Source organism: Trichechus manatus, unplaced genomic scaffold, assembly GCF_000243295.1.
Source record: "Trichechus manatus latirostris isolate Lorelei unplaced genomic scaffold, TriManLat1.0 scaffold00175, whole genome shotgun sequence".
Taxonomy (NCBI): Eukaryota; Metazoa; Chordata; class Mammalia; order Sirenia; family Trichechidae; genus Trichechus; species Trichechus manatus.
The window spans coordinates 1,630,940-1,645,574 of NW_004444111.1; the positions used below are offsets into that span (position 1 = coordinate 1,630,940).

The window sequence follows — 14,635 nt, forward strand, 5'->3', positions numbered from 1 at the left end:
GAAATCCTTGACAACTTCAATCTTTTCTCCGTTTATCATGATGTTGCTTATTGGTCCAGTTGTGAGGATTTTTGTTTTCTTTATGTTGTGGTGTACTACATACAGAAGGCTGTAGTCTCTGATCTTCATCAGTGTCACAGATTGGAGTGAGTCCCCCAAAAATATGTCAACTTGGCTTGGTCATGATTCTCAGTATTGTGACTGTATACCATTTTGTAATCTGGTGTGATTTCCTTATGTGTTGTAAACTCTATCACCATGATGTAATAAGATGGATTAACAGCAGTTATACTGATGAAGTCTACAAGATTGGATAGTGTCTTAAGCCAATCTCTTTTGAGATACGAGAGGGAAGCAAGCAGAGACACGTGGCGACCTCATACCACCAAAAAAGCAGTGCCGGGAAAAGAATGCGTCCTTTGGACCTGAGGTTCCTGTGCAGAGAAGCTCCCAGACCAAGGGAAGACTGATGACACGGACCTTCCTCCAGAGCCGATGGAGAAAGCATTCCCCTGGAGCTGACACCCTGAATTTGGACTTGTAGCCTACTGGACTGTGAGAGAATAAACTTCTCTTTGTTAAAGTCATCCACTTGTAGTATTTCTGTTCTAGCAGCACTAGATGACTAAGACAATCAGTAAATGCTTCCAGTCCTGGTTGCTTTCAGAAAGCAAGGTTGTGTCACCTGCATATCACAGGTTGTTAATGAGTCTCCCTCCAATCCTGATGTTCCATTCTTCTTCATATAATCCAGATTCTCGGATTATCTGCTCAGAATACAGATCGAATAAGTATGGTGAAAGGATACAACCTTGATACACATCTTTTCTAATTTTAAACCATGCAGTATCCTCTTGTTCTGTTCAAATGGGTGCCTTCTGGTCTACGTATAGGTTCCTCATGAGCACAATTAAGTGTTCAGGAATTTCTATTCTTCACAGTGTTATCGATAATTTGTTATGATCCACACAGCTGAATGCCTTGCATAGTCAATAAAACACAAGTAAACATCTTCTGGTATTCTCTGCTTTCAGTCAAGATCCACCTGACACCAGCAATGATATCCCTCTTTCCATGTCCTCTTCTGAATCTAGCTTGAGTTTCTGGCAGTTCCCTGTCGATGTACTGCTGCAGCCGCTTTTGAAAGATCTTCAGCAAAATTTTACTTGCACGTGATATTAATGATATTGTTAGATAATTCCCGCATTCTGTTGGATCATCCTTCTTTGGAATGGGCACAAATATGAATCTCTTTCAGTCAGCTGGCCAGTTAGCTATCTTCCAAATTTCTACAAGCTCTACAGAGTATCAACTCTCAGAAAGGCTACACGGGTATCTCGAACACATATCCTATATTCACAATCATTTTAGGCTGTCTGTGGCTGCCTTAAAGATTCCAAGTCACTTTCCAGAAAGTGGGATTTATTTGACTCTGGACACTGGGGAGACTCTTCAAACAGATCAGAATGCTGAAGGAGGGGAGAAGAAGCAATGTTGACTCAGTTGAGATGCCTGGGGTAGTTTATGCTGGCTCCAAACAAAAGAAGTTCTCTGGCACTTACTGTACCCAGAATGTAGGCTGTATGTTGATTCCTGCTCCCTGATGGTAGCACTAGCTCCTCATTTCTTTTTTTTTCGGGGGAGGGGTTATGTAGCTATGTTTCTACAACTCTATGCACATCAACCACTCAAACATATGCTGTGTGTCTTCTCACAATCCCTTGAGAAATATCTGAAATGGCTTTTTGGGCTGGGCAGGCTAGGGGTAAGAGCAGGGGTAAGAGAGGGTAGGGAGATTGAAGTGAGTGGGAAAGCACCTACCCCATTTGATGGGGCAATTGCGACTCACAAGAAGCAAAAGCAACAATCTTGATTTTTAGATGAATTTTCTTATTTTTAAACAAAAATGACTTTGGACCAAATTTAGCCTGAAGGCACCAATCTTTGATGACTACCAAACACTATTCCCCACATGTCCCCCCAATACAGGTACTGAAATCCCCCTCTTCTAATGCGCTGAATTGTAGAGGAATGGGGGCTGCTGCAGAGCTGTCTTAATGGCTGTGTGGTACAATCATGAAGGATGAGGCTGTACTGTGAGAAAAAGACTCAACTAACCTATCTGGGTAATGCTGGATAAATTATTGGATCCGAGACTGTAAAACAGGGACAATCATGTGTTGGTAAGATATTTCAAACAGGAAATCCACAGAACAGCACTGAGTAAACTTAATGGAACACAGTAAATATTCAAGAAATGCTATCTTTTGTACTACATTATGTATCCTTTCTGCAATGAACGCATTTTTGAGGACTTTGCTGTGATGTGGCGTAAGCAGTGCTGATCCACAGCAGCAAACATGACAAAGTTTTTGTTTTAATTATCTTACATTTTAGTCAATGACTGAAAAAGAAACAGAAACCAGCGTGATGAGGCAGAGTAACTGAAGTGAGGGGAACCAACTTAGATTGGGAGATCATAAAGGCCTCTTTCGGGACGCAACAATCACGATGAGACCTAAATGACAAGAAGAACCCAGCCACGTGAAGACTGTCATGTCCCCAGTCAGTGAAAGAACCAGTACCAAGACCCCCACAAGGAACTCTGTTGGTTCAACGGACAAAAAGCAGGGCTACAGTGGCTCAGAAAAAAGACGAGGAAGATGACAGAGATGGAGACGAATTCCCCAAAACCAGTGTCAAGGGTTTATTACGAACAGGTGACTTATGTTCAGTGAAAAGACGGCCTATCACCCCAGTCCTTTCCCCACTAATCTGAAGTTACAACACTAGCACTTCTGGACCAAAGATGGGAAAAGAAGCACAGCAAAAAGAAAGCAAAGTGTGTCTTTCAACAACTGACTATTGTTTGCTTTGATACATTTATCAGAAAATATTCATACAGCTCCACTGCATGGGATACACTGCATTCCATATCTTGGACAAGCTTCTTAACAGTTCAGAGCATTCTGAAATGCCCCTTCCTCGAACACTCTAGGTACACTTTTGTCTCACAGCCTTTGCATTAGCTACTTCCTATGCCTGGCACACTCTTCCCTCAGATATCTGAAAAGCTTTTTCTCATGTACTTCAAGTCTTTGTTTCTATACTACTTTTCCCACCACATTCTCTATCCTCCTTCCCATGGAGCTAACTACCTTGTATTATACTCTATAATGTCATTATCTTCCCCCTCTCCCATCCAAACTGCTAGCTTTTTATAAGGGGCATAGTGGATACCTCAGAGGACTTAGTGGAGAGTTCTTTGAAGCTGCATCCTTCCCCAAGGCTGACCTCCAGGACTCCCCTCAGCTAAGGCTCTACATAGTTGAGCTCTTCTCAGCAAAGAAGGCAGCCTTCTTGGGCAAGGTCTTTACAAATCCCTCTTGCTCAGCTAACTGTGCAGTACCTACACAGGCCACAAACACACACAGCATCCTTGTCCCACCATACAAAGTGCAGTTTGACGCTTTCTTTTTTCTCCCCAGCCATTATAGGCAGTTCTCTGCCTGCAGACTTCCCCAAGTCTCTATGCCCTCTCAGATTAAATAAATGCAAAGTATTTATTTAATATATATACATACATGTATATGTATATATACATATACGTATATATTTATTTATTTATATTTAAGCTGAAAAAGACTTCTAACAGTGAGCAAGATACCAGGCTGCCTTCCCAATAAAAATCCCACCCTCGAGAATATTTCCCTCTGAGTCTTCCTCTAACATGGACTGACGGGTAGAGGGAAGCATCTCCCTTCCCCAAGACGGAGGGGAAGTGCCAGCTCTATCCACTCTTATACCATTCTTCAATTCATCTTCCCTCTAAGAACCTTGAGCGATTTTCTTTATAGAGGCTGTTGGGGATGGTCAGTGGGCCAGCCTGGCTTCCTCTTAGTACTTCCTTCAGGCCTGTGTCTGGCATCTGTCTTCACAACAGGGGAATATTTGTATCAGCTCATCCTCACCTTGAAGCTTTAGCTGAAATTCCAGGAGAATCAGAAAATGCCTATTCTATAACATGCTACAAATATAACAGAAATTAACTGCAATTTAACTTGTAATTATCTAAATTTGGGTATCTCACAGCCTGGAAAATGTAAGCCCATGTAACAGATTAAGAAACTAGGATTAGGAGGACCACTTTAAATAGCTGTATAAACCGTGCTCTGCACAAGGGTATCCTGAAAGAGGGGGTGTTCTATTTTGTTATAGTGCTTGGGGGGCACCTTTTTCTATTTTACACAATGGGGCTTAACTAGCTAGTCGTGGCCCCTGTTGATTCATTTATAATATGGTTTTATTTTGACATCAACGCATATAAGCAGTCTCAGTAAAACAGTCTAGATTCATTTTTTTTTGGGGGGGGTAGATGATATCAAAGAGCTATCTTCAAGTGTCTCAAACTTAAATCATACTTTGGAATGTTAATGGAAGATCTTACTGAACAACTTTAAATCCTGTAAATTCAAATCCAGAAAGAAGTAATACGACTGAAATAAACAAGCAGGTGGCCAGCACAAATGCAGTCTACTATGAAGGAATGTACCTTCAAGCTGGTCTCATGTACAGTGTTCTTGTGCCCATACCACACAGTACAATTTCAATACCTATGGCGTCTGTAAGAAGAAGCACAATTGACCTTACCAAGTTTAATACTTCCAGGAACTGTTCTGTATGAAAGAAATTTAAAACTGGAAAGACACTTTGTAAAGCAAACAAACATAACAGAACTAAAACCATTTAGGAAAACTGAAGATCATATACTCACATCAATTACAATTCTGGCTTTAAGAAAAAAGCAGAAATCAAAAGAGGCTGACTGAACATGCTTTTCTCTAAGATGAATTCCTATATGCTCTTGTAAAATACAGAAGAACTTTTAGATAAGTATTCTCTTTATTAAATAGAAAGTTTGTCGAATACCTCTGAATATATGAGATGGTTCTCATTTCTACCCTAATGGAAAAATAAAACGCAAAATGAGAGATATTGGGCTAACTTGGAATTTGCATGAACAAGTAATGTCTGCTTTATTTTAATAACACCAATGATGCAGGTTAAGGAAGCACTGAATGCAATTAGTCCATCACTAAAAATCTGAAAATATCACACGCTGTGAATGCTAAAACTTAAATAATTAGAAATACGCACATATGAAACAGCTGGCTGCGTCAGGCTCCAGCAATTTGCACTGTTGCTACTATGCTAAATGTCAACGCCCATGTTCAGAAACTGCTATCATACAACATAACCTTTGGAATTTCACAGTATTGGTCAAACATACAAAGCTAAAGCAAAACGGCAAGAATGTGTCTGCCTTGCTCCACCAAGAGAGAAACAGATCTGCTACTTTATGAATAAATTCTACCACCCTAAATAAAAATGAAGGACCCAAATAAACCAACAGAAACAACATAGAAAGGCTGTGCTATTTCCCATTATAAAAGAATTCACTCTTCTTTAATCTTTCATTTTACTCTGCAGTTTAAACCAAAATTTAATCTTTCTTAATTATTCGTCTTCAAAATTCAAGATCTAATCGTTTTGTACTTTTGGGTTCATTACAACTAAAATAACAAAGCAGAAAGAGGACAGATAACAAGGTAATAATCAGCAATCTCTTACTCTCTAGAGGCTTCTGAACATGCTTATTATGTTTAAAAAAATTTAAAAACACTACAGAAATAACAACATATTATTCATGCAGTTATACATAACATATGATATTACCATTTTGATGATTACAAGGGAAAAGAGACCCAAATATTTGGGAGCAATGAAAATATCCTATGTCAATAGCCAAGTGGTATTATAGCTTCCATATTGCCCAGCCTATAATTACAGCGCAATCAACAGTGCTGTGAAGTAAAAGAATCCCCATTCTACAGCAACATGCTTTAGATGAAGGTGGGGTAGGGACTGGGCTTCAGATCTGGTAAATTACATCTGCCTTATTTTTCATGGAAGTTTGTTTTTAATTATTTTTCATTATGCTGATGATTATGAAGCTATCGGGGTTTTTCTGTTTTTTCCCCCCCCTGCCTTTTTTTTTTTTTACACCTACTTCTTTCTAAGAATCTACACTGGCCAGTGTATACTTGGACTACTAAAGCTCTATTGACTCAGAATGTATTTGGGTTAAAAAATAATGGCTAATAATTTGTGCACCATTAACATATGCCGGTACTGAAAGCAAGTGGTCTGTGTTCAGAAATAGTATTCTTAGTGACTATGCTATATTGCTTTCCTTTAGCTATACAAGTTTATGAATGTCCCTGGGTGGTGTCAAAATTGATCTATTCTAGTACATACCATATGTTGAAAGGTAGTATCAGTTAAGAGGACAGAATCTGAAATTATGATACTGGGTTCAAATATCTTCTATAAGATTTACTCTGGGTGATCTTGTACACGTTATTTAACCTCACTTATTTAACACAGGGGTCTTAGTTTTTCTTATGGGAAACTAATGGGAAAAATAGTACACATTTAAAGGATTTATATGATGATTAAATGGCCTACCACATGTAAAATGCAGTATTGTGCCTAGAACACAGAAAATGCGAATATGAGCTAATATTATAAGTCATCCAGCTGGCCGAGAACTTAATAGGTTCATGAAATTATTATTTCTCCATGTATGAATATACATAAAAATGTATTAAAAAACACAGAATACACATACATGCATATGTATATAATTACAAAGAATTCTACATACTCCTAGCCATTCAACTGTCCAAAAGAAAAGAAAGCTGCAGATCTGCTGAGGCTGTTACAATTTAGAACACTGCATGTTCAGTCAAATTTTGAATTGCTGCCTTAAGAAAGTTAGCAATTACAGGGAGTCTAGGCAAAATTCTGCAAGAGCAGCTTTTCTGCTAAATGTATTTCCAAAATGAATTTGATTATTAACCAAATATCAACACATCTGACATATATTGAGCCGTAGCTCCTAGGTACTAATTTTCTCTTTGGTTATACAGTAGAGAGTTTTGAGAAATGAATAAATAACTCTTTCAGGACATGATAAAGCATATAGGAAGTAATGAGGTTTCTTCAAATACGACTTAGATCTTAAGCAAACAAGGGGTATGTCCCATGAACACGTGCTCCACAACAAAAGAAGAAAACACTAACTCAAAGTTGTGTAAACTTTTCTTAATTATAAACAATGCTCAAACGATCTGAAACCAAAATGAAGAAAGTAAAAAATAATGAGCATAACGATATAGTGATCTGAACCTTTATCTCTGCATTCAGATTCAGGAAGATTTCACAGCACACACATTTACTAAGTTACTACTCTTCAGACGTTACATGTTTCATTTCTGAGCATGCTTGAGTTTCTAGGATGCCACAGCTACAAGTGTCCAGTTTCGTGTCTTTTGTTCTATCCTGGTTAGTATTTTATCCCCTGCATCCTATTTGCCGCCTGAATGAGCCTTTGCCCAGGTTTCCCTATCATCTCCATATTTTATTTCATCAATTAAAAAGGATCTAATCACTGAATTTAGTTTTGTTCTTTGATGTTTAAAACATTTCACAAAAGCAATGACATAAACGCTAAGTTCAGCAAAGAGTATCTGACCTATGTAGACTGAAATACTGTTATTACCTTCAATATAATGCCATTGAATAGAACTGTTGCAAGTCCAATAATTAACAGCATTGAAAACGCTATGGATCAGTTCTACTCTGACACACATTGGGTCACCATGAGTCAAAATCGACTCAACGGTAACTGGAATGTTAGAGCCCAGGGCCCAACCTGGTAACTATTACCTCCCACTCCATCTCAGTGCAAGACCACCCACACTGAGACTGCTTATGTGATAACTGGATAATACTTCAAAGTTAACTGCCATTCAGCACCAAGTAACACTCACTGATGAATATTTTAGATATGAGTAAGCCATAATTACTATTTTATTTTTAACTTATTACATCTCAGTAATAAGAAACTATCTGTTTACTTAGTGCAGCAACTATCAGACAAACATGAGACCATAAAGACATTATTTTCAAAATGCACAATACATTTATGAGCCAACATATTTACTATAAATCATAAAAAAAATTCACACCCATTTTAATGTTTCCAAGCACTTTTTCCCTCTTAAATTGTACATCAAAGTTCTCAGCATGCCTCTCCTAGATTTTAGCACAGATTAAAATTATTGTACTGAATGTTATGGGAGTAGTTTCATCCAGGATATCGCTGTTGTTTTCTGATTGGTACGTTTGTTTTTCATTTTACTTGATCAGCAGAATTCCCATTACCTTAAGTAGGTAGAACTAAGGGACAAAGAACAAATGCCACTTATCTTACCTGCTTAAGAGCCTTTTTGGTATGTTGCTGAAAGGAAGACACTAACTTGCTTTGCACTGCTGTGTTAGTAAGGCTTGAATCTCGAGTGGAAGACGCTTCATCAGTTACCTGCTTGGCACAAACTAGAAACAGAGAGAGACATCAATATTACTAATTTGAATTCCTTTTTTCATATCCACTATAATTAACTCACTTGGAACTTTTCTCTAATTGAAAATACATTATTAAAATAAAGCAAAATAGCTCAGCAAAGAGAAGGGTATCTAGATCTGAAGTGAGATGATCATTTCATGACTGTGTGGCCCAGTTACAAGACAGTTAACCTCTCTAAGCCTCACTCTCCTCATTCACTAACTGATGATAATTTCTATGTTATAGGACTATTGTGTGGATATTTAAACCATATAAATATATAGCACAATATCTGGCTTAAGAGTTGGGAGTCAACAGATACTAGTTGAATCTGAATATGAGACTGAACAATGCATAGTATTTTGCAGAAATAAATCTAAATTAATAAAATTGTTTTCAATTTACCCTGCCCCACAGGTTAAGATTCTTCTGTTTAACAGCCTTCCCTCTATAGAATCCATGACCTACTGCGGCATGTTTATTCACTCCTATAGACCAAGTCACACAGCATGGAAAAGGAAAAATGAAATCCAAGATGCTAGTTGTCCATTCAAGACAATTATTTTCAATAGTACCATCCGCAGATTATAATGTAATTGGCCCATTTACCAGAGTCTGGCCTCCCTATTGCCTATACTGTAGAAGACATTTTCTCTGAAAAAGACTGCTTTTCAGGAGAATGGATGTTTCGTCATGGTTGACTCAGGAGACCACAGACACTCTCTGCTCTCAGAAACCCATGTTGGAGCAAGAACTCTTCAACTGGTCCTCCTCTCACAATCCACCTGAGAGATCAGGTTTAACACTGAAGTGATTTTAGAAGTAGTGTGGATGCAGGTCCTTTTCTGCATAAGCTAGGGAAAAAGGAATTACCGGGAAAATCGAACTGAAGAAGTAGTAGGGTTAGTGGCAGAACGGAGGCTTACGTAAAAGACAGGAAGCATGAGGAATTTAGGTGGGAGAAAACTTGAGAACATATAGTAAAAGCATAAAACATGACTTTTTAAGGGCATCAGAGTTAATGCTAATTCAAGAAAATTTTCCAAGCAACAGTAACTCGGGACTATGCTAACCTAGGTTGTAAAGAAAGATGAGGGGGTGAAACATTACTCAAAAGGGAGGAACAGGCACATGTGCGGTGGTGAGAACACTCAAGTGGCTTTTGAGAGGCTCTAGCACATATTTGCCTAGAAATGAAAACATGGCTTATGAAAGAAAATGTTGAGAAAAAAGAATTAATCAAGTTTTGTTTTATACAGAAAGTACTCAGGAAGCCAAATGAACAAATTTTGGGAACAAAAATGTCAGTTAGTAATGCCAGTTGCTTACATATGGGATCTTATTTAATACTTGCACCTTCCTTGCAAGACAGAAAGGTATTATATACAAGCGAGAGAAAGCTCAGAAAGACTAAGTCACTTGCCGATGGTCATATAAGCTATGAAACAGCAGAGCTGGGTCCCAAAGCTAGGCTGGTCTAGCTCTAGAGCCCCTGATTTTTCCACTTAGATATTTGACCTCAAAAACTAAGAACCGATGCAGAAAATTCAATGTTGAAAGAAGTTTAATTTGGTTGCATCATGGTGGAGGTACTGATTCAGGAAACTAATAAGGTCAGGGGAACAAATCATTTGGAACCTAACATGAAATAATTGAGAACTGTGGATGAGAGTGATGTGCCAGGGAAACACTATGGTTGAAACAGCAAAAGGATTTGCCAATCGATATAGTGAGAGAAGTCCTTGAATTAAATATTAGGTGACTTTTTTAAAGTTGACACAATACGACACTTTTCCTTAAGACAGTCTAAATGGTCTAGAAAAGATAAATTTTATAACACTGCCTGCATAAACTATGGCTCCTAAGCTTCTCTCCTGGAAATGATTGTTAAGAGTAATTTGTAACACTTTATTCAGATTTACTTATCAAGAAATATTGGAAATAATCACCAGTTTATATTCCGAAGATAAAACTATTTTGTATACTGATTACACAGATGACCTTCTCAATGTTCCAATGTCCCTCCAAAGTGTGACAAACTGGGGAGATGAGACAGAGGTGCCAGACAGGATATTAATTCCCAACTCAATATATCTAAATGTAGTATAAGCCCAGCCTGAAAACTAAAGTGTTTAATGGTAAATGTGTTTTACTACTTTCAGATTCTTAGAGTAGTATTTCTACCTAGAAAATTGGAAACTTACTGATAGTTTTAAAAAAAACAACAAAAGGAGAACCAAATGCACTTCACGGATCTTGAGGAATTTACAGAAAATATGAGAATGTTTCTGTATACTGGACGTTAAAATTCAAACTTACTGCCGGCATTTGCTTAGGAAATGCTTTTATTTGTAAGTCTTTCAAAGGTAAACTTCAGTGCAACAGGACCAAATCACAACAGATCATGAATCAGTGTATATGCAGTTGTGGCCTCACTTCCCTCAAATATTCTGTTGCTGAAGTAAGCAGAACATAAGCAGCTGTCTTTGCTGAGAATAAGAGCTATCTAGCTCACAAGCCCCTCTATTTCTGATCTAAGACACCAAAAGACATTGTGACATCTATTTCAATATCAGCAAATATGCTGCATATTTTGGTTTAAATTCATAATTGCACTGTTTGGATAGTGACTCACATAATATGCATATGGTATTTCCAAAAGAAAGATTCTGTTCTGTTTAGAGCCCAGAACTTCAGATGGACAGCAGAATAACAGAATTGATGTTTCAACGGGAAATACTATGAAGTTTGTTCTCAGAATGATTGATTTTCCTTTAACCCAACACTGTTTGCTTTATCTTCTCCCTATCTTAGACCTAAATGAAGCATCATGAGAATTCCTGCACTGGTAGTCATTTTCCACCCTAATCCCTTTTTCAAGAACTTGATCCTGACTCCTATTTCTCTTGTCAAACTATTTTTTCCCTAATTATTTATTTTTGATAAAATAAACATAGAACCTTAAAGAAAAGTAAAATGTAACACTGAGGCTGGATGAACCCCCAAAATTTTACCCTGAGATAATCTTTAAACCTTAAACCAAAAATATTCCCTAAAGTCTTCTTTAAACCAAGCAATAAAACCCTGAAAACTAAACACATTGCTGTCGAGTCAATTCCAACCCATAGCGACCCTATAGGTCACAGTAGAACCGCCCTATAGGGTTTCCAAGGCTATAATCTTCAGGGAAGCAGACTGCCACATTTTTCTCCAGCGAAGTGGCTCGTAGATTTGAACCATCAACCTTTCAGTTAGCAGCCAAGCACTTTAACCACTGCGCCACCAGGGCTCCTTCAATCAAACAATAGTTTGGCTTAATTAGTAAAGAATGCCTACCTTGAGGATCGTGCTCTTTTAAAGGACTATTTATACGGGATCAAATTGACAACAGCAACTCGAAAGGTTAAATAGGAAGCTAGGAGGTGACTGAGTTTATGTTAATGAAGAGGAACAATTTGGAAATGGAGGTTAAGAATGGTTGCACAACTTGAAGAATGTAATAATGTCAATGAACTGAACATGTAGAAATTGAATTTGTGTATGATCTGCTGTGCATATTTTCAACAACAACAAATTTTTAAAATATAATAGAAAATAGAATGGGAGTTCCAGAACACTTAATTGTGATCTTGAGGAACCTGTACATAGATCAAGAGGCAGTCATTCAAACAGAACAAGGGGATACTGCAGCGTGTAAAGTCAGGAAATGTATGGATCAGGGTTGTATCCTTTCACCATTCTTATTCAATTTGTATGCTGAGCAAATAATCCGAGAAGCTGGACTATATGAAGAAGAACGGGGCATCAGGACCGAAGGAAGACTCATTAACAACCTGCAATATGCAGATGACAGAACCTTGCTTGCTGAAAGCAAAGAGGACTTGAAACATTTACTGATGAAGATCAAAGACTACAGCCTTAAGTATGGGTTACACATTAACATAAAGAAAATAAAAATATTAAGAACTGGACCAATAAGCAACAACATGATAAACAGAGAAAAGACTGAAATTGTCAAGGATTCCATTTCACTTGGAGTATGGTATTGGTGAAGAATTGACTGCCAGAAGAATGAACAAGTCTGTCTTGGAAGAAGTACAGCCAGAACGCTCCTTAGAAGTAAGGATGATGAGACTTCATCTCATGTACTTTGGACATGAGAAACCAATCCCTGGAGAAGGACATCATGCTTGGCAAAATAGAGGATCAGCGAAAGAGAGGAAGACCCTCAAAGAGATGGACTGACACAGTGGCTGCAACAACGGGCTCAAACACAGCAACAACTGTGAGAATGACACAGTGTTTCATTCTGTTGTACATAGGGTTGCTATCAGTGGGAACTGACTTGACAACACTAACAACATAACAATAACAGTAGAAAATAAAATCTACTAACGATTGTTCCCGAGGGAGAAAAAAAAAAACTTAATTTTTTTCGAAAAAAATAATCAAGGAAAAAAAATGGACAGGGTGCACATGTAATGGACTCAAATCAATGTGTGTGTGTGTGCGCGCGCGCGCGCGTGCGTGTATGTAAATACATTTTTTTTTCAAGGAGCCCTGGTGGTGCAATAGTTAAAGTGCTCAACTACTAACTGAAAGGCTGGCGATTCAAACCTCCCAGTGGCTCCTTGGGAGAAAACAGCTGGTATAAAGGTTACAGCCCAGGATACCCTACGGGGCAGTTCTAGTCTCTCATATAGGGTCACTAGGAGTTGAAACTGGCTCGACGGCACACAACAACAACAACATACATACTTTATGGACTGACGAATATGAGCTCTTAATACGTGCACAGGAGTCACTTCACTCACTCCTTCCTCACGTAGATGACTTGCAGATGGCTGAACCTAAAAACACTCACTGAGTAGATGGATTGTGCAGGGTCATGCAGATTAGTATTTGGACAAAACACAGTTTTCACTTTTACTTATTCTTGCAGCTTTCTTAATAATAGATGTGATAAATAAATAATGCAGAGCTCATTTGAAACAGTTGCCTGAATATTTACCTAAGGGACTGAGTTTGGCCTCTGAAGTAGAAGCCAAACAAAAATTAATGTTAAAAAAAAGTATCAGGGAAAGTCCCTTGTATGTAAAATTATAAGCCAGGAGACTGAAAAATTGGGACAGATGTTTTAGCCAATAAATATCAAACTCTGACATGCAGCTTAGGAAGTGAGATCTTCTTGGCATGCAGAACAGAATGGGAGCTATTTTTTCTAGCCATGTACTGGCATGATCATAAAACTCACGCTGGTACTTCATACCTCGAAACCCCGCAAGTCTGCCCGCCCTTTGTGTAGATGGACAAACTGAAGTTAAGAAAACAAAAATGAGAGGACTAGTTCTCCATGAAACTTTTATCATTCAACTTTTTTTTTAAAAAGGTAGGGAAATCCATTAACATTTTGCTTGCCTGCCAGATGTTAGGCAGTCCAAAAACATACTCAAAGCTAATCTGATAGTTTTAAATCTGAACAGTTTAGTGGGATTCTTCGTATTTGCTATTCCTCTACCCCCACTCACACTCCTAGACCCCTACCTCAAAATATTCTATTTAGAAGCCTGGGAGTAAAAAATGGTAGAGGATTATACGTAACCATGAGACAGCCTTGAAGGCTAGGGAAACTGGTGGCTGTGTTCCAGCAAGACTGTGGAGTTGGTCTCTTTTCTCAAAATTCTCCAAGCTACTGCTCTCTCTTTGTCATTTACCATTCAACCTGAAACACAATTGTACTAGAAAATGAGAGTTAGAGCTCTTAAAGTTGAGTGCTGGAGCAAAGATATGGGTGGTATTCCCTTCTAATGTGATTACTAATCCACTGGCAGGTATACAAGAGGGCAACTCCAATATGAGTTTTGGCCTTTAATCTAAGATACAAGGGCAAAATCAGGATGCAAACTTGATTCTGTTTCTATTACTAGTTTTACATCTTGGCCACCTCCCTCATTCACACCCTCTAATCTAGTCAATCTAGATTCTGTGGTGTTTCCTCAACACACATACTTGCTGTATTTGTTGCACTTGTTCTGACTGTCCCTCCTCCAAATACCTTTCCCCACTTTTCTGCCTGGAAAAGTCATATTGAGAGACCAAACTCGAACAGCTTCCCCAAAGAACATCCCAGTCTCTGAGGTAGAGGTGCTCATCCCCGATCCATGC

General features: G+C 38.3%; 1 protein-coding gene across 1 annotated transcript in view; it reads right to left on the reverse strand.

The window, feature by feature from the left end:
• ASXL3 (ASXL transcriptional regulator 3) overlaps nucleotides 1-14,635 on the reverse strand; it is a 162,104-nt gene that overhangs the window by 93,914 nt on the left and 53,555 nt on the right. Inside the window, exon 4 of the mRNA XM_023741179.1 lies at nucleotides 8,339-8,460. Coding sequence (XP_023596947.1) covers nucleotides 8,339-8,460 — 122 coding nt within the window. The remainder of the gene's footprint in view (nucleotides 1-8,338; nucleotides 8,461-14,635) is intronic.